This window comes from Mauremys mutica, chromosome 12 (genome assembly GCF_020497125.1).
Source record: "Mauremys mutica isolate MM-2020 ecotype Southern chromosome 12, ASM2049712v1, whole genome shotgun sequence".
Lineage (NCBI taxonomy): Eukaryota > Metazoa > Chordata > Testudines > Geoemydidae > Mauremys > Mauremys mutica.
Window position 1 is genome coordinate 66,542,900 of NC_059083.1, and position 20,500 is coordinate 66,563,399.

The window sequence follows — 20,500 nt, forward strand, 5'->3', positions numbered from 1 at the left end:
CTCATAATACCCCTAACATGAGGAAGTAACCATTATTATCCCCATTTTACAGAGGGGAAAACTGGCCAAAAAATGCCAAGTGACTTACCCAAGGTCACATAGCAGTCAGAAGTAGAGTTAATAATAGAGCTCAGAGCTTCTGACTACTAGTCTCATGCTCTAACCACTAGACAAATTGCCCTTGGATTGTACACACTTTCCTACACAAATTTTGTTCTTTGTTTAGTAAACTTGATATATTTCCTAAGGTGCTCTATAAATAGCTGTGTTTAATTAATACACTTCCCCTAACGTTCTAATAAGATATGGTATTTTTCATGCCCTGTCCTAAGCTGTGATGTATAGTTATTGCAGAGTGTTGACCAGCTGCTGTGTTCCATCCAAGAGGTAGCTCTATGTTAGTGATGAGCAATGTGATCCCTAATACAATATGTATTTCAGTTTTCAAACTGTTTTGGAAATTCTTGCAGATGAAAATGCCACAGAATTATTATAAATATAATTTCAGAGAAACAGTCAAATAGTCAAGTCTTTAAAGTCTGACTTCAATGCAGGAAAAACAACTTTTTTTTTTTGGTCCAGTGATGGCATTTCTGAAAAAGAGCCTTTGTCTAAAGACTTATAAAGGAAGTGAAAGATTCCAAGTTAAGCTCCTGCTATGTACTACTACTTTCAATACACTTATAATTAATTAAAGCTGAATAAAACTAAAACTAAACTCTAAGATAAGGCCAATGTTTTGCTTAGTACTTCTCTACCCTTGTACTGTCATTAACATGAGGGAAGGTAATATGGCTGAGTCCCAACTAGGATGACCATAGAAACATGAGTCATGCAATAAGACTTTTCAATATATAGAGTCCATTTTATAAATGTCAACTCTTCCATAGCAAGTATATTTACAACAGTGCAAGAGACTTGCTTAAACCAACACAAAACCAGGCCAAAAATGACGTTTTAAGTAAACCTCTTTGGCCTTTGCTATTGCAGAAAATATAGTACACCATATAAAGATCTAGTAATAGTAGGTGATTGTACATGGTATGTGAGCTGTAAAGCCTCACAAAACTTCCAACAGTTTCAATAACAAACCACAACAATTCGGAATCACTATCTGCTTTTGCAGCTCTTAGATGAATTATACCAAATCACTTTACAATACAGATGGTACTAGTGAATTTGAGCCACCAGATGGCAGCAACGTATTTCAAGCTAGACTAAGTTTCTGACATGGACTGTAAGAGCCCAATTCGGCTTGAGTTACAGAAAACTCTCATTGATTTCAATGGGAGTTTTGCCTGAATAAGGATTGCGGAATCAGATAGCAAAAGACATCTTATTTTTTGTATTTTTGTACCACAGTAGCACCATGTTACTTTCCTTCGACTTCCAAAGGTACTGCACCTCTAAGAGGGCCGCACTATGCTAGGCAGTATACTGACATGCATTAAGAGAGCCCCTGTCATAAAACACAACCAGTGGATGAAACAAACTAATGCATATAGGGGATGGAGGACAAAGCAACTGTAAAATGAGTACATTTTGAATAATAGGCAATAGTCTCAGTTCACCGCCAGCCTAGCCATCATCCGCTGGCAGTGGTTTATAGACAACACGGTACAGGTAAGTCTTAAGGAGGCATTTGAAAGACAATAAAGTGGTAGCCTTATGGATTTTGACAGAAACTTTTTTCCCCCAAACATAAGGGGTGGGCATTGTATTCTCCCACCGTTCTGGTACTGAGTAGGCATGACACTCAGGGCCGGCTCCAGACCCCAGCGCGGCAAGCACGCGCGTGGGGCGGCATTTGCCGGCAGGGGCGGCAGGCTGGGCCGGTGGACCTGCCGCAGTCATGCCTGCGGGAGGTACACCGGAGCTCCAGGACGACCGGACCTCCCGCAGGCATGACTGCGGAGGGTTCGCTGGTCCCACGGCTCGGCTGGACCTCCCGCAGGCATGACTGCGGAAGCTCCACTGGAGCCGCCGGACCAGCCAACTGTCCGCAGCTGCCGGAGGTCCAGCCGAGCCGCACGACCAGCGGACCCTCCGCAGTCATGCCCGCGGGAGGTCTGCTGCTCCCGGGGCTCCGAGGCGTCTCCCGCGCATGACTGCTTGGGGCGGCCGAATATGTAGAGCCGCCCCTGATGACACTGAAATGTCTATAATAATGTTACTCTCCTGTCTCTCATGCAGTTTCCCCCCAGGGATGAGAAGGCAGCATGGCTAAAATAGCTATTTTTTAAAGTGTGTTAAAAGTAAATGGCAAAGTTTGAAAACTTTATAAGAATCCAAGAAAGTAAAGGCTTATCTACACTTGAAACGCTACAGCAGAACAGCTATGGTGCTGCAGCACTTCAGTGTAGATACTCACTACAGCAACAGGAGAGGCTCTCCCACCAGCATAGTTAGTCCACCTTCCCAAGAGGCAGTAGCTAAGTCGACAGAAAAATTCTTCTGTCAACTCAATGCTCTCTACACCGGGGATTAAGCTGACTTATCTATGTCGCTTGGGGGTGTGGACCTATGTCTAGTCAGCTGACCACCAACTGGTCTTAAAACAAGGCACCTGTCCTGGCCCCTAGAGGAAGGTGATCACCAGATGAAAGCTCAGCTGTCTGAGATCAGGAGAGACAAAGCCTGGAGAATCAGAGACAAGAAGTATTTAGAGAGAGAGAGAGCAAAAAGCTGCTTAGACAGAGCTATAGGAGACCTGGTAGAGAAAGCAGAGTTCTGCAGAGAGCTGGAACAGAATAGTTGGTGAGACTTGACCAAACTGGGAGTTTCTGATGAGCAGAAGGCTTGGGCAGTGACCCCTATCCAGCTTGGTGAGAAGAAGCTGGGCCTTGAAGCAAGAGGTTGGGCTCTCAGCAGGGGTAGGACTCAGGCAGGGAGTCCTGAGGCGTGGAACATAGTGAGGAGCTCTCTTGTGGGCAACCTGACTTGAGGACTGTGGTAAAGTTCATGAGACTGGTCACTCAGATGGACGGCCTGGACAGTAGAGCAAAAAGGAAATGGGAACACTGTGCCACTATTGACTCTCTGTGGGTGATCTGGAGGCATTGTTCCTGAAGAGAGGATTGGAAAAATTGTTGTATATTAGTATTCTTACTGTGAGTTTGTCAAGAACAGTTTTCTTGCAAGAATTTAGGGGAATTACTGCACTGGTATACATGAACAATTATGCCCAGAGGCAGGTTTTGTATCAGACAGTGAAGGTATATCTACATGACGGAGACTATACTGGCATAGGTATATCAGCCTAGCGCTGTAGCGTAGATGTAGCCTACAAAAACAGTTTGGATTTTCTTGTCAGCATAGGAACACTACCTCCCTGAATAAAGTTGGCTATGTCAATGGAAGCCCTCTTCCATCGACATAGCTGTGTCAACATTTTGTTAGCATAGCTAAGTCAGTAAGGGATGTATTTTTTTTCACACCTCTGACTGACACAGGTATACAGCTATAACTTTTCAGTGTAGACCAAGCCTGAGAGTCTGTCATGGGCAAACAAACGGGAAACTGAGGCAGGTGCATAGAGAAAGGTAAATAGTGGTTTCTCCCAGGGGTCTGTACTTGGACCAGTATTATTCAACATATTCATAAATGATCTGGAAAAAGGTATAAACAGTGAGGTGGCAAAACTTGCAGATGATATAGAACTACTCAGGACAGTTAAGTCCAAAGCAGACTGTGAAAAGCTACAAAGGGATCGTACAAAACTGGGTGACTGGTCGACTGGGCAACAAAATGGCAGATGAAATTCAATGTTGATAAATGCAAAGTAGTGCACATTGGAAAACAGAACCCCAAATAGAGGTATAAAATGATGGGGTGAAAATTAGCTGTAACCACTCGAGAGAGATCTTGGCGTTACGTGCATAGTTCTCTGAAAACATCCACTCAATGTGCAGCAGCAGTCAAAAAAGGGAACAGAATATTGGGAATCATTAAGGGATAGATTGGGGTGGGCAAACTTTTTGGCCTGAAGGCCACATCGGGGTTCCAAAACTGTATGGAGTGCCAGGTAAGAAAGGCTGTACCTCCCCAAACAGCCTGGCCCCCACCCCAATCCGCCCTCTCCCACTTTCTGCCCCCTGACTGCCCCCCTCAGAACTCCTGCCCCATTCAACTCCCCCTGCTCCCTGTCCCCTGACTGCACCGACCCCTATCCACACCCCCGCCCCCTGACAGGCCCCCCGGGACTCCCACACCTATCCAAACCCCCACTGTTCACCATCCCCTGACACCCCCTCTGCCCCATCCAACTGGCCCCTGTTCCGTGACCCCTGACTGCCTCCTGGAACCCCCTACCCCTTATCTAACTCTCCCCACCCCCTTATCATGCCGCTCAGAGCAGCAGGACTGGCAGCCGTGCCGCCCTGCTGGCACCAGCCATGCCGCCACGCTGCCCAGCAGGAGCAAGCAGCCCTGCCGCCCAGAGTACTGGCAGTACAGCGAGCTAAGGCTGTGGGGGACAGGGGAGGGGCCAGGGACTAGCCTCCCCAGCTGGGAGCTCAAGGGCTGGGCAGGACAGCCCTGTGGGACATAGTCTGCCCACCTCTGGGATAGATAATAAGACAGAAAATATCATATTGCCTTTATATAAATCCATGGTACGCCCACATCTTGAATACTGCGTGCAGATGTGGTCACCCCATCTCAAAAAAGATATATTGGAATTGGAAAAGGTTCAGAAAAGGACAACAAAAATGATTAGGGGTATGGAACAGCTTCCATATGAGGAGCGATTAGTAAGATTGGGACTTTTAAGCTTGGAAAATAGACGACTAAGGGGGGACATGATAGAGGTCTATAAAATCATGACTGGTGTCGAGAAAGTAAATAAGAAAGTGTTATTTACTACTTCTCATAACACAAGAACTAGAGGTCACCAAATGAATTTAATAGGCAGCAGGTTAAAACAAACAAAAGGAAGTATTTCTTCACACAACGCACAGTCAACCTGTGGAGCTCTTTGCAGAGAATGTTGTGAAGGCCAAGACTATAACAGGGTTCAACAAAGAATTAAAGAAACTCATGGGGATAGGTCCATCAATGGCTATTAGCCAGGATGGGAAGGCATGGTGTCCCTAGCCTCTGTTTGCCAGAAGCTGGGAATGGGCAACAGGGGATGGATCACTTGATGATTATCTGTTCTGTTCATTCCCTCTGGAGCACCTGGTATTGGCCACTGTCGGAAGACAGGATACTGACCTAGATGGACCTTTGGTCTGACCCAGTATGGCTGTTCTTATGTTTTTCTTGTGTAGCAGCCTGCCGTAGGAGGGCACTCCACGTGGGGGCTGCCCTATTACAGAGTCAAACCAGTGGTTGCAATGAAGGAATTCTTTGCAACATCTTCCTAATGCACACATGGTTTTAGGACAAGGGCTCTTACAAAAGTCTCCTACACTTCACTGCAAGTCTGATGAAGCTGATATTAAAGACCTCGTCTACAAAAATGAGTTTAATTACCATTATTAGACTCCACTGCAGTTTAATTATGTTCTAACATGATTCAATCTGGCCAGTATGAACAGGGACAACCCGTGTAATAATACAGATTCATAAACCATGCCCTAGCCAAGATACAAATTGGCTGACCTTAAACTGGGTTAACAACTCTTATTAAATCCCATAATTTTGGCAGGGTTAGGTACAAAAAAATTAATCTACAGAAGAGCATTTTTCAGAAACAGAGTACAAAAATACTATAAAAGGATAATAAACTCCAATATGTTAAAGTAATAGATCCTGGGATACAGGAATATAATCTTGATTGAGGGGTACTCATTTATTGTCCCATAAAATGCCCTCGCACTAGCAAATGATTGTGTCCTTTTGCCTGTTTTGTTACCTGTATAAGCCGTTGTAACACTAAGGAGCAAAATCTCTTTGGTGAAGTATAGCTTAATAGATCTCTCTGCAAAGAAAAAACATAAATGAATAAAATTCACTGACATTAAGGTTACATTTACTTTCTTTTGCTGTTTACCAAAGGCACAAATACAAACCATGCACTGATTTTTTCTCTCTTTGATTAAATAAGGCTGCTATGTAAGGGGCCTTTAACATAAAAGTCCAATCTGAATGGGTTTTATTGTGGGGGGACAGGGTAGAGATGGAAATCAACTAAATATATTTTCCAGTGACTAAAGGCTGAGTGGTTTTATGTACTGCACTCTTGTAATCTCAATTCAGAGTATTTTTATTTTAAAATAATTGAGTTTTTCTAAATGTTTTTGGGACAAATTCTGCTTTCAGATACCAACAGTTAAGTGCCACTAATTATAAGTTCCAATGGGAGCTGCACACATGTATCTGAATGAAGAATTTTTATTTTTTAAATTGTTGAACTTTATAGTAAATGTTGATGTAAATGCATACAAAAGGTAATTTATACTTCATCTTGCACTTTCTTTAATGCGAAACATTTTTACTTTCATAGAGTGGCTTTTCCTTTTTTCCTCCCCTCATCCCCATGATCTCTCTCTCTCATACCCTGTCCTCCCTTCCTAGTGTTAACCCTCTTTTTCACCTCCCTAGACTTGTTTCAATTCTGTCCTGAGATTATCAAATATCCTTTGCTTCCCTCTCAACTCAGCAACTCGCACAGTTGCTCATCAATCCTCTTTAATCTCCACTAAATGAGATCTTTGCTTTTTCCACTGAGCCTTGAACCAGGAGGCGCCTAGAGCCTTCAAAACACAGATGCATCCTACTCTTTGCCTCAATGTCATGTCACTTTAAAGCAGGCACCACAGTTGAAGACTCTAAAGATCCTGGACTAATCTGGGATATGAAGGATCTTGGCTACATGATACATTGGATGAATTAAGAACAGATGAGGGAACTGTGAGGGTTGTTTAGCTGAGTGATAAACAAGGAAGATTAAGTGTCTCAGGATTAAGGAAGGGGAGAATGCAGGTCTATTGCCCTGCCTTATTAAAGCCAAATTTCTGTTCAAAATTATTCATATATGGTGGTGTACAAATAGGATCATTTGACAGTTCATAAATCTGTTGTAATATTTTTGAGAGATGGTTCTAAAGTGCAATAATACTTACTAAATGCATCCACTGCCCTCGTCGCTTTGCTTTGGACAGACCTGGGTAAATATTTTTTTAAGATCAGAAAGATGAACCAGAGATACCCATGCTTTTACCATTATGTTGGAAAATAGACTAATTCATCTTTTAGTTTTCTGTACATTTTCCTGCCCATAATTAGCAATTTCAACACACTAATACATTTAATAAAACATTTTTGTGGAATAATCCTCCAGTTGTAAAAGATATTTGCCTTTAGTGTGGGTATATGTGGGTATCCTCTTTTATAGCACTATGTCTCTGGGCTTTGTCTGTATCAGACTTGTTCTCTCACTACATGTGCTCTCATCTTTCTAATCATCCTACTGCTATGCTAATAAAATAACTGTATCTGCAAATATCATTTCAGGAAGACTTTAGTGCTTATAGCTATGCATTTCTAATGTGCACATCAGCATGGTACCTAGGCCATTTATGAGTGATTTGCAGCTAAGTAATAAGTGATAGCTTAACAGATCTCTACAGGTTATGTCCAAACAACCCTTGCCTACCACTGTGGCATGATATTGTTTTAAAACTGTTGGCCAGATAATCAGCCTACATTGCCACTGATACAACAGGCCTTGTTGAGCAGATGCTTTTGAAAATTCTGACCCATACATAAAGCACTTGCCAATAAGAATTCTAAGCCCTATCTCCACCAGCAAACCAAAATTACAAACCACTTAGCTTCAAATAACTAATAAAGGACAATGGAAGAATTGTTTAAGGTAAGGGGTGTGGATAAAAGGGTTTAGAAATCTACAAAGCTCTTAGAACTACAAAGGCACTTGACTGCCAGATACAAATTCTGATAAGAATGAATCAAGCTTCCTAAAATTCTCAGAGAGGCTCTGAAGGTTCTTTCTGTGCTGTTCAATAAGGAGGTCAGCCCTCTCTTGCAGAATAATTATTGCAGAAACACAAATTAAGAATGTGCTTTTAGAAGGGAAGTAAACAGTCTCATTCCAATCTGATCCCAGGTCTGTTTTTGCCTTCATAAACCTCCCTCTGCTCTGCTTCTATCCCCAAATCACTTCCATGGTTGGAGACCAATAGTTACTGTTTGGAGATAAGGGCAAGGAAAACTATGAAAGAACATACATACGCTTAATAGTGAGAGGAGGGAGATAAATGATGTCTCTGCAAAGACCCTTACTCACCAATGAAAATACACTATTTGTTCTGCCCTATCCCATGTTCAAGTGTATTACCTATGAGCAGAACAAGTAAGGATTGCATCAACTAGTTAATGGCTACAGGGACTCTTCTATACTTTATCCAAATTAAACATGCTTTTGGTTCGGAGGGAGAAGCGAATAAGGAGTTTTCCATTATGCACTAGGTACACACATGCTTGGCTGGATGGTAATGTGTTATTGCCATAAACACTTACGAGTTGTCTACAATGCTTTCGTCAGTGGAGGAGACTTCCTCCTCCAGTGTGTTTGACTCCTCTGGTTTCCTAATCAGAAAGAACAGAAATGTGCCCACGAGACTGAGGATGGTTAGAGCGATGAAGACAGTCCTGCGATCACTCTCTGTGGAAAATCAAAAAGGTATCACACACAGGTCTGCATAAAATAATTCATATCTAGTAAACTATCTCCACAAATAATGGTGCAGATAGCTAAGATGTTTCCATGCTAAAGATAGGTACAGTTTATAAAGAGGTGTATATATAATACATATTAACTTCAGTGGTGGTGTCTGACTTACCACCCGTGGGGCAAAGTGCCCACATATTTGGCAAGTTCCTTTGTCATTGCTGATATGCCAATGGAATACTGGCTGGTCAAAGAATATCACCACCACTTTCTGCTGTGGCTAAGTGGGGGTTAATAAAAGGGAAGAGGAAGTGCAGAGGCTGTTCAATAACAGTATTGCTTGCAGGGCAGAGGCTACATCATCTCCCCTACACTGATTAGAAATAACTTTCTTCCTCTCTGGCCCCAGGAACTAATGTTACATCATGTGATTCCATAAACTGGTAGACCTATAAATTTCAAACGCCATATGCTCATGAAACCTCAGAATTTGACAGAAGATAACAGTGGGTATCTGGAGGAAAGGTACCTGATGTTTCATGCACCAGTCTCTCTACACTAACCAACGTGTTTGGCACGGTACACTCTTTTGTGCAGAGGCTTCCCCTATTCATCAGGCAGAAAAATTGCTGAGAAGCAGCAAATGATGCATTGTGTTGAGACAAGCTAACCTTTGGGCTCCCACTTCTCAATCCTAAAGATGGTGCCTATGTACTTATATTTATTTCTCCAATGGCTTAAAGGTGAACAGAAAAGTTTTAAAATACATTTTTAAAAAAAACTGTGTAAAATTCCAAATCAATAACAATGTGTCTGTGGGTGTGTAGTTTTAAAAATAATCTTTTATGTGCATGTGCAAACAGCTCTTGTGGGAACCTGAAATAAAGTGTGGCAAGGGGGTACTGATGTTCAAATGTAGGAACATTCACCTTAGAATGAAATGAAAGGAGACACCTAAATTGTTTCAACATGCTTCAAGGGATTTTAATTCACTTAAAGGTCAAGGAAAACTTCAGTGTGAGTTCTGTTAAATGCTGTAATCCGAGGTGATTAGCAAGAGCAATATAAATCAGGAAACAGAATTTCAGATTCCACAGATTTATGTTTTTGGCAGAATTTAAGCTTTTGCTTTATTTTTTGGATTTTTTTAATTTTTTTTTTAATCTAGGCTGTGCTACTCAGTCTGCAGAGCCCAAATCAATAGTACAGTAGCAGAGCTGTGAACTGCCCTGTTTATCACAAGCGGGCGCTAACTCCGAAGTCTGAGATGATCATTTAAAAGTCAACATTTCATTCCTAATTGTCTTTAGCAGAAACATCCTTCTAAAACGTTTATCCAATGAGATCGAAAATTCCATTTATTTGGAAGGATGTCTTACAGGGGAAAGGCTTCATGTTTTAAAGATGTGAATAGCTGAATGGTCTATCAGATATTTGAGTTCTTTTTTAGTACACAATATAGGAAACCGTCCTCCTCACATACACCTTACAGCAGGATCATCAGCTCCATTTAGTATAACAATTCTGTTTTTTTCTTAGTTGACAACCACCACCCACATATCAGTCCCTGCCGCCACCTTTTTACAGCAACTCAGGTCCCAGATGCTCTGTGTGGAGCCCTACAGCTTTGACCACCTATCACTTTCTCCACTGACTATGAGAGCACTTTGCTCCAAGTTCTACTCTGATAGATTTGGAAGGCTCCAGCCACAATATTAATTATAATTCAAACAGGAAATTAACCTTGATGATCTGTATCAAGACAGGGACACTGAAGGTTTGTCTGCACCAGGATATTATTCTGGAACAGGTAGGATGTGGATTTAAAGTGTAATAGCTATTTCAGAACAGCTCCCCATGTGGACATTCTTATTGCAGAATATGAGTCTTCACATGGGAAGCTATTATGGAATTCTGCAATACACTATTCTGATCAATTTCCCTGTGAACAGGAGCCCTGAAAGCAGGCAAAGGGAACAGCAGCCAGGAACACTGGAGATATTCACAGCTCTTGTATCACATGGCTTTACATACTACGGCTACATCTATACTACACAGCTTTTAGCGACACAGCTATGGTGCTACAGCCATGTTGCTAAAAGGTGCACAGTATAGCCGCTGTTTGTAGACAGGAGAGAGCTCTCCCGCCAACAAATAACTTCCACTCCCAATGAGCGGCATTAGCATCGTTGGCAGGAAAGCACTCCTGACTACAAAGTGCTGTTCACACCAGCATTTGAAGTCAACAAAACTTTTGTCTTTCGGGGGGTGGGGGTCTGTGTGTGTGTGTGTGTGTGTTTTTTTTTAACACCTCTGAATGACAAAAGTTTTGTCTTTCGGTTGCCAATGTAAACAAAGCCTAAAACTAAAATACTCCCCAGAAAACAAATACAAATATTACCCACTGCTCCCTATGTTTCTAGCTGTCACAACTATGGCTATGTCTACACTAGCATTTTTGTCGGTCAGGGGTGTGCAAAAAACAACCCCTGAGAAAAGTTTAACAGACAAAAACGGCAGTATGTGCAGTATTATGTCGGCGGGAGAGCATCTCCCGCCAACATAACTACCACCACTTGGGTTGGGGGTGGTTTAATTATGCCAGCAGGGGAGCTCTCTCCCACTGGCATTGAGGGACTACACAGGAGACCTTACAGCAGCACAGTACAGCTGTGCCGCTGTAAGATCCGTAATGTAGACATAGCCTATGGCCTCTTCCTACTTCATTATTTTATCCATTTTTTCATACATTATGATAGATCGAAGTATTCTATATACAAAGCAAGTAATACAAACCTGATATGTGAGTTTTCCCACGCCAAGCAAAGTATATATAAAGATTTCCAAAAAACAAGCTGCAAACAAAAGAAGGATAACACAGGAATATAGTTATTTATTATGATAACAAATTATATATAAAAGAATATGGTGTAAATGTGAAAGAGATAGAGGATGCCTGTCCTCACACTATCAAAGTCAAACTGCTAGCCCAGGGGTAGGCAACCTATGGCACGTGTGCCGAAGGCGGCACGCGAGCTGATTTTCAGTGGCACTCACACTGCCCAGGTCCTGGCCACCGGTCGGGGGGGCTCTGCATTTTAATTTAATTTTAAATGAAGCTTCTTAAACATTTTAAATACCTTATTTACTTTACATACAACAATAGTTTAGTTATATATTATAGACTTATAGAAAGAGACCTTCTAAAAACATGAAAATGTATTACTGGCACGCGAAACCTTAAGAGTGAATAAATGAAGACTCGGCACACCACTTCTGAAAGGTTGCTGACCCCTGCGCTAGCCCCATAGAAATGTAAAACAAAATTGAGGATTCACGTTCATAAGGCCGGCTCTATATTTCAAAGGGATCCCAGATATCAGAAATGACATTAACTTTAGTCCATCAGGAGGAAAGACCTCCCATATACAACTCCTATTTACCATTAAGCATTGCTCAATATCAGCAACAATGTCATCCCCAGCTTTTCCTTTCGTTTCATAGTCTGTGGAGCATCACTCTGAAGTACTGACTGAGACAGAAGTCTCCCTTGCACTCTCACTGAACAACACAGCAAGTACAGGGTGCATGTAACCAAAGGGAAAGATTTAATAAAGGAAAGTTACCTGGACTGTAAAAGTGCCCAGAAGATTCCACTGTTTCTTCCAATAGTGTTTTCATCTGAATTTATTGTCAGGCAATTTCCCTGTGCAGTCCACATTACTGAAATTCAAGTAAAATAGTTGCTAAGAAAGGAGGAAAAATAGTTTTAAGAGAGAGAGAGAAACATAGTGAAGAAGTACAAGCCGATACAATACTTACCAGCAGCTGCTATCCCAATGAAAACAGAAGCAGTGTAGAAGGACCATGTGAAAGGCTGGATAAAAACCGCAATGTATATGCTAAAATATAACAATGTATTATATTCAAATTGAATGTGGGCAATGTTATGCTTATTAACAATCAGATTTGCATCTTAGCTTCCTCTAAATCAAGGACTTATTGCTAAGCTCATTTTGCAAAGACTCCAAGTCAATAAGATTTGAAACAAAACAGTTTTTTATTACCCTAAACATATAATGCTATTTTTCTAATACAGTCATTAGACTGAGGCCTGATCTTGGTTCTTTACTCCAAGGTCAGCCAGACCTGCCAATGCTGTGGAAACAACATGGTCACTGTCTCTGGGGGAGGGAGTGCTCTGAAGTGACATTCCAAGTGACTCAAGCGCAACACTGATATCATTGCAAGAAGCCAAACCCTGCCCTCCTCAGCCAGTAAAATTTCATGCAAGACGTGGTACCTTTTGAAGGTGAAGTAAAGGGAATAGATACATAGGAAGCAGAAACTATAGATTTAAATGAATTACCTACCTGTAAAATAGACCGCTAACAAACATGGATAATTGAGGTCCCACTACAGCAACCACTGACGGTGAAATAAGATTTGATGCAGAGAACACCCCATAAATAATGGCCATGCTACACAAATAAATAATAAAGATGAATAAGCATTTCAAATGGAATTCAAGAGTATTGGCTAGTGTAGCTGATTTTATTTATTTAGGCAATTTTTCAAATGATTCAAAACTATTACATCAAACATATCGCCTAGCCTACGTAACTGCATGATCTTATTACTCTAGCCCCTCTTTCCCGTCTATGGTTATTTACCCTTGTTTGTTGCACCTTATCTTAGATTGTAAACTCTTCGGGACAGTGACCAAGTTTTCCTAAATGATTGCATAGTCCTAGCACAACAGACCTCTGATCATGATTGGGGACTTTGGTTGCTATGACAACACAATAAACATGAAAAAACTGGTTTCCACAGCTCCAATACCCCGATGATCCTCCTATCTTTGGGAGTGTTCCCTTCCATATGACTGTTGAAATCTCTCCTGCAAGCTAATCTGCACAGGTAGACCCTGTGCTCTATGTGGGTACAAAGGTCCACACATGTGGGTAAGTTTGTAGGATCAACATCTTTGCTAGCTGCTTTACTTTTCAATAATTTCACCAAAGACTGCATGACCCAAGATAAAAAGCAAAGCACAGCATTGTTTCTCCCTACATGGAAAAAGTGCAAAACACAAATGTGGTTCATTTAAAAAGGAAAATCTACATGTAAAATTACCAGTAAGCTGTGTTTAAGTACGATAACATAATTTTGTTTTTAACGTGTAAGTTCAGGAGAAAAATACAATCACCTAAGACCATGTCCCTATAAGATTTCATTAAAACTAGCTATGCCTCCTAAAGAAACAAAAGGACAAAAATATCATGGTATATTACCTGGTATAGCCACTGCCATGAAAATTTGTGTTGTTTAAATTCGTGATAACAGTTTGCTGTGTAGAGAAAATTATAAATAAATAATACAGAAAGTACATTTTATACTTTTTTTAAATCTGAAAACTACAGACAGATTATCATAAGAGCAAAGTTAGAACTGATTGTTAATAACACCACCAAAGGAACTAAAAGTAGTTTAGAAATGGCCATTATACCTTGTAAAACTATGTGAGGAAGTAACGATTACACCCATTGTACAGTCATGGAAACAACTGCAGCTTGTTCAGATTCAGTGGCAGAGTCAAGGACTTGACATCAAAATTCTGGCTCCCATCTCCTTTTCTAATTTCTCTACACTCCCTTCTCTTTTCAAATGAGCAGTACGCAAGCCTTTGAAAACCACATTTATTAATTACAGCCTAAGGCCCTGAACCTCAAAGGTTTTTAGGCTCCCAACTTCTGTTGACTGCAATAGAAGTTAGGGTGCCTAAATACCTTAGAGGGATCTGGGACTAAGTCCCTTTGTGGATCTAGGCCAGGAGTTCTCAAACTGGGGGTTGGGACCCCCCCCTCAGGGGGTCGTGAGGTTATTACTTGGGAGGTCGCGAGCTGTCAGCCTCAATCCCAAACCCTGCTTTGCCTCCAGCATTTATAATTGAGTTAACATATTTAAAAGTGTTTTTAATTTATATGGGGGCGGGGTCGCACTCAGAGGCTTGCTATGTGAAAGGGGTCACCAGTACAAAAGTTTGAGAACCACTGATCTAGGCCTTCCTTCCTACACTCTTCCTCTGTCTACTGGTTTTCTGGTATGCTGGTTTGGTCACGGGGCAACTGCAATTTGAACTACGGAACCTGATTCATTCACTGCCAGACAATGAGTATTGCTTGCAGACACTTTTATTTATGAGAGACAAGGTGAGTGAGGTAGTATCTTTTATTGGACAAGCTCTCTCTCATCAACAGAAGTTGGTCCAATAAAAGATATTACCTCACTTACCTTGTCTCTCTAAGGCTTTGTCTACACTGGACTTTTGTCAGTAAATTTTTTATTGTTCAGGGATGTGAAAAACACACACACATACCCCCAAACGACAAAAGTTTTACCGATTAAAAAGCACCGCTGTGAACAGCGCTTTATTGGCAGAAGAGCTCTCCTGCTGACAAAGCTACGGTCGCCACTCATTGTGGGTGGAAGTTTTTTGTTGGTGGGAGAGCTGTCTCCCGCCAACAAAGAGCGGCTACACTGTGCAGCCTGTAGCCTAATATCCTGGGACTAACATGGCTACAACAGCACTGTATACAGCTTTTATTTATAAAAGTTCGCTCCACAAAGATGCTTCAAGTGAAGCTGTCCATTTGAAACAATAACTAGTATTTTGTGATTCTATAGTGCCTTTAGATCTCAAAGTATTTACCAGGCATTAACAAATTAAGCCTCCCAACATCTCTTTAATGTAAAGCAGTATGAGCCCCATTTTTACAGAAATGGAAACTGAGCCATGGACATGCTCTGTAGCAATCACAAATTGAACCTCTATTTCCAAACTCTCTGTCCTGTGCTTTAGCCACAAGATCAGCCTCCTCTACCATAAATTAACCATACAACAAATTATTTTTATGTCCAATTTGCCTGCAGTAAAGGAGAGAGAGACTAGCAGTAAATTATTTAGTGAGATGTAAAGTGACTTGACTGTGTCAGTTGTGACAGTATGACCACTTGCCAGATACTGTATTCATACCCCTTCAATCTCCAGTTTGTCATTACATAGTGAAAATGTGAGATTAAGGAAGATTAATTAACCAGGAGAAATTAGGTGACAAAGTTACAAATAATAGCATCCTGGTCATATGTTTTAAAGCAAAATTATAAAAAAGCTCAGAAACATGAAAAGATCCAGTTTAATTCAATTGCTGGATAGATAATTGCCAGAGCAGATATTATTAAACTGAATGTGTTTAATTAACTTAATTTTTTTCTAAGCAACCATGGGTTGTCTCATACCATTACTGTTTCACTGCTACACTCTCTTAAAGAAACAGATTACTTAAGTACCTGTGCAAAAACTAAATCAAGAGAAACACAAAAAGATAAAATGTAATGCTATCATGCACCTTAGATCCCTAAACAAAACAACCCTTAAAATTGGCATGTCAGAAAGAAAGATGAGGATGTGGAGTGTTTTGATATTTGCACTTACCGCAACATTTCCACACGTTTGGAAGGCAGTAAACATAAACATAAAAGCAACTCCTAACATAATTATGTTAAAAAGCTTTTTCGACTTAGGAGACATTTTGTTTTTTCTTAGGAAGTTGTCCTCTTCAGTCCGGAGAAGTTCTATTTTCCTTTTAAAGCTCCCTTTTAAGTTCTGCCAAAAAAAAAAAAACACTCAAGAAAAAAAACCCTTCACAAACACGAGTTATTTTAAACTAATTGTTAAGTGTTAGGAAGTATTCACTGGCAAGCCAAGAGGTCTAGTCTCCACTGTAAATAAAATAAAGAAAAAAACAACAACACTGGAAAAAAAACAAGTCAAAGGATTAGTAAGAGTTGTGAAGATTATTCTGATCCTTTCGTATGAAGATATGCAGAGTGCAGTATATTATTTCTTCATGACATCCCTTCCCCCAGAAGTAGTTTCCCACCCATTGAGTTAGTAAATCAGTTCACTTCCTTGCCACCATTGCTCTGAATCAGATTTTAGTCAAAAGACATTAAATCACCTGACAAAGGAAAGAAAAGACACTCATAAACACAAGCCATGTCCATTCATGCTGAACAGGAAATAAGGAATATTTCACAATCCAGGTCAGCTGACTGATCAGGCTAGAACACCCTCGTGCACTCTGGGAAATGCAGTTTCAGCATTTCTATGACTTAAAAAAAGAGTAAATCTACATTATTACTTAAAATAACAATAGCATGTTTGTGGTTACTGTAAATAATATTCTGTAACCTTTAGACGATAATACTTTGGGCAAGAAACCAAATCTCTCAGAAAGTCTTTTAAGAAAACTGTCACCTACTGCTTTCAGTCACGCAAAAAGCATTCATATATGAAGACTGAAAAGCTCAGGGGGTCTTTTCAGTAAACACAGCAGAAAAGAAAGGAAAGGAAATATTTCATTGTCACTGACACACATGCACAGTCTCCCTCACTGTTTCCGTCTGTCGCTCATTCACTCTGAAAAGGAAGTGAAATAGCTGCCTCTACAATCACTCAGTATTTTGCCTTGAAATCCTTCCAACATAAAACCTATTATTTAATTGCTAATATATTTATGTATTGAGTTTTGTAGTTGTTTTAAATAAGTAATCCTAAAGATCAGAAGATCCCTATTTTAAAAAGTGAGTAAAGCAGAAAAATAAAGTCAGACATCTCATATTAAGTCTACCCCCACTTCCTGCTATTATTATTTAGCACTTGTATTAGAAGAGTACCCAGAGACACCAGTGAGGATTGTGCTAACTCAGGGGTTCTCAAACTGGGGGTTAGGGGGTTATTACATGGGGGGTCACGAGCTGTCAGTCTCCCAAATCCTGCTTTGCCTCCAGCGTTTATAATGGTGTTAAATATATTTAAAAGTATTTTTAATTTATGAGGGTGGTGACACTCAGAGGCTTGCTATGACAAAGGGATCACCAGTACAAAAGTTTGAGAACCACTGTGCTAACTGCTGCACAAATACATACAAAGACATAGGGCAAAGCTGGCTCAGTTGAAGTCAATGACAAAACTCCCATGGACTTCAGTGGAGTCCCACAGTTTCATCCAACATTTCTTCCTGCCCTGAAAGGCTTATCCAGAAGTTACCATTCCAACAACAGCCAAAAACTCTGTATTACTTATTCAGTATTTTAAAGATTGCTCAGCTAGTATTTTACAAAATTGTACAGTATTTTATTTGAAACTAGAGCTTTGTTGTTACTTATGCAAGTCAATAACACTACTCTTATGAGTATTGACTTGGAATAAGAGCCAGGGCTCAAGCGGATGCCTGCATGGATCACACTGCAGGAGAAGGCCTTGGTTAGGTACTTGGGAAGAGTAGCTCTTTCCCCCCGTTTCTACATTATGAACACTTACAAGAGGAGATTTCTAAGAAACATAGGAGGGAGACTCCCTCCACCATTTTGAGGGATTCACTGTAAAGCAGATTTTTAAATCTCTCCTGATATGAAGGATTTTTTGTGGTGCGATTCAAAGAGAAATTTTAAATCTCACTGTTCTATGTGAAATGAATAAATACCAAGAAGCAATAAAACAGAAATAAAAACAAGAAGTGAGGCATTATTTCCTTAACTGAGATTGCTCATGCAGGAAATATCTTGTTTTTATATCAACATTATTGCTTCTTGTTATATGTTATTTTCACTTCTGAGCAAAATATTTATTAAACAAAGCATTACACTTAGAACAAAAAGTCAAGTCTAACTATTAGCTTTTAAAAATCTCTCATTTACAGTGTAATCCCAGTTAAAGAGAGATCTCTGGAAATGCAGTCTCTTCTTCATTTCAGTTTACTTTTTTTAAACAAAGTAATTTATGAAGAACACAATCATAAACCTTTAGTAATGAGCTACATAATCATTAGTCATTATTATTAATTTATTATATTATTATTATTATTATTTGACTAGTATCATTGAAGAAAACAGTGTAGACAAGGTCAAATTTCCCACTGTCACACTAACACTGGTATTGCACCACTGGCTAGTGGAGTATGGTCACAGTGCTAGTATGGATAGGCCGATTGTATCTCCTCTACACCAGTTTGAGCAGGCATAGACAACAGAAAAGTAACAATTCCAAATGCCAGTCTACCCTAGTACTCCCACTATTGCTACAATCCCACTAGTGGAGCTACACTGTGGCAGTGCAGCAGTGGGAAATCTGAAGAAAAATGCTAGCAGTCTTTTGTGCCACTGAAGTGTATATGTGATGTCCTAGCACCCTGGAGTAGCAATGTGGAAGCCATTGAGAGGTGATATCCATGCCTTGGCGTCAGGGCGGTTTTTATAAGATGCCAGCAGCAACATGTCAGCATGCGTATGCTTATGCAGCTTTCACATGGCACCCCAAAACCTTGGCAATGTGCATGTAAACTTTCACACAGCACCAGCAACACTGTCACAGATCACGTATAAGGGCTTTTCCACAGCACTCCAAGCAATATGCTGAGGTATTCTTGGGAAGCTTTCACATTGCTGGAGAGGGTATACATGCATGGAGAGTTCACATGGCACTCCCAGTACTATGGAAGTGCATGAATGTTTGTGGCGCTTTTACACACCTTGTCTCCAGTAGTGTCACAATGTATATATGTGTATGGGGCTTGTGTGCAGCATTCCCAACCACAGGATGAAAAATGTGTGTAAATGTGGGGATCTTCCATGTGGCACCCCAAGCAAAGTGGCAGGATGTATTTGGGAGGGAGTGCTACTTTCACAAACTGCCTTCAGCACTTTGGCAAGAGGAGAGGGTGGCACTTGCATGGGACACCCCAGCATAATTGCAGGGAGTGTGTGTTTTGTGGGAGAGAGAAAGGGAAGGAGTTTCACACAATGTCCTCACACTACACTTGCAGCACATGGCAGCTTGACATAAGGCTTCATGCTGGCCTTACAATAGCAGAGCAGGTGTGCATGGCTGTTCTGAAGCCTTCAGATTGTATCCCACAACCCCCCCGCCCTGTGGATTTGGGAGGGAGGTTTAAAATGACACCTTTTGCAACTAGGTGGGCATGAATGCAGGGTGAAAAGGAAGTGCCTACATGTAGTGCCTTCACCTGGCATTGGCTGCACCATGGCAGGGCAAGTGGGGGGGCTTCATGCACTGACCCCATATTGTGGTAATGCTTGTGGGGGGAGGGAGAAATGGGACTTTAATGGGGACTGACCAGCACAACAGCCACGTGTGGGTGTGTCTCTGAGGAGCACAGGACATGGTTCCCATCCCACATGAGGGGGTGAGCACAGGCCTACAGGGTGCATGGTGGGAGGGGAAAGTGCCCTCCCCATTATCACTGAAGGGAGAGGTTCCTAACTGATCAGCCCACGATACAGGTGAATGGCATGTGTCCAGCTTGTATCTAACTTTGTTACAGCTCCCTCCCGCCTGTGCCTATGTTTCTGGCCCTGTCACTCACACGTGACACAGTCTGGCTCGCACCTTCCCTCCCCCTCACACCCACCAGCCCTTTCTGCTGATCGTCCGCCATTTTGACTCGTTTCTTTCTTCAACGGCTCCCCGCTTCTTCGCCAGGGAGGCTCCTCCCAGAAATTTCACGGTGTACGGGTTTTTTTCTCCTTTCCCAAAGGGACGAACATTCACCCTCGATCTTTGTCCCGATTTTCGGGCCACATTTCGTTCAAAATTTCCCCGCCTCAGCCGATCCCTTCCGGGTCACGGCCCGGCCGCCCCAACCGCCACTTTCTAGGATCGCCGAAATATTTCTTGAGAGGCGGACTCGCCACGGATGTTTCACGGCCGCTTCTGTAAAACGCGCGAAGGGGTGAAAAAAATGAACTGAAAACTATGTTGGTTACGGAGAGAGCCCGGCGGTC

The 20,500-nt window shown here is 41.3% G+C and overlaps 1 protein-coding gene across 2 annotated transcripts in view; it reads right to left on the reverse strand.

Annotated features, from left to right (window-relative positions):
- The window catches only part of MFSD11 (major facilitator superfamily domain containing 11), a 31,571-nt gene extending 11,150 nt beyond the window's left edge, over nucleotides 1–20,421 (reverse strand). Inside the window, exons 1-10 of one of the 2 annotated variants that reach the window (XM_044982901.1) lie at nucleotides 20,128–20,421; nucleotides 16,131–16,301; nucleotides 13,930–13,985; nucleotides 13,009–13,116; nucleotides 12,458–12,537; nucleotides 12,262–12,358; nucleotides 11,432–11,490; nucleotides 8,485–8,629; nucleotides 7,068–7,108; nucleotides 5,858–5,923 (exon numbers count right to left, since the gene is read on the reverse strand). In XM_044982901.1, coding sequence (XP_044838836.1) covers nucleotides 5,858–5,923; nucleotides 7,068–7,108; nucleotides 8,485–8,629; nucleotides 11,432–11,490; nucleotides 12,262–12,358; nucleotides 12,458–12,537; nucleotides 13,009–13,116; nucleotides 13,930–13,985; nucleotides 16,131–16,301; nucleotides 20,128–20,154 — 850 coding nt within the window. In that variant the 5' untranslated portion in view covers nucleotides 20,155–20,421. Of the gene's footprint in view, nucleotides 1–5,857; nucleotides 5,924–7,067; nucleotides 7,109–8,484; nucleotides 8,630–11,431; nucleotides 11,491–12,261; nucleotides 12,359–12,457; nucleotides 12,538–13,008; nucleotides 13,117–13,929; nucleotides 13,986–16,130; nucleotides 16,302–16,656; nucleotides 16,809–20,127 lie in introns of those variants that run through there. The other variant, XM_044982900.1, reaches the window with a different exon arrangement.
- Between the last annotated feature and the right edge of the window lie 79 nt (nucleotides 20,422–20,500).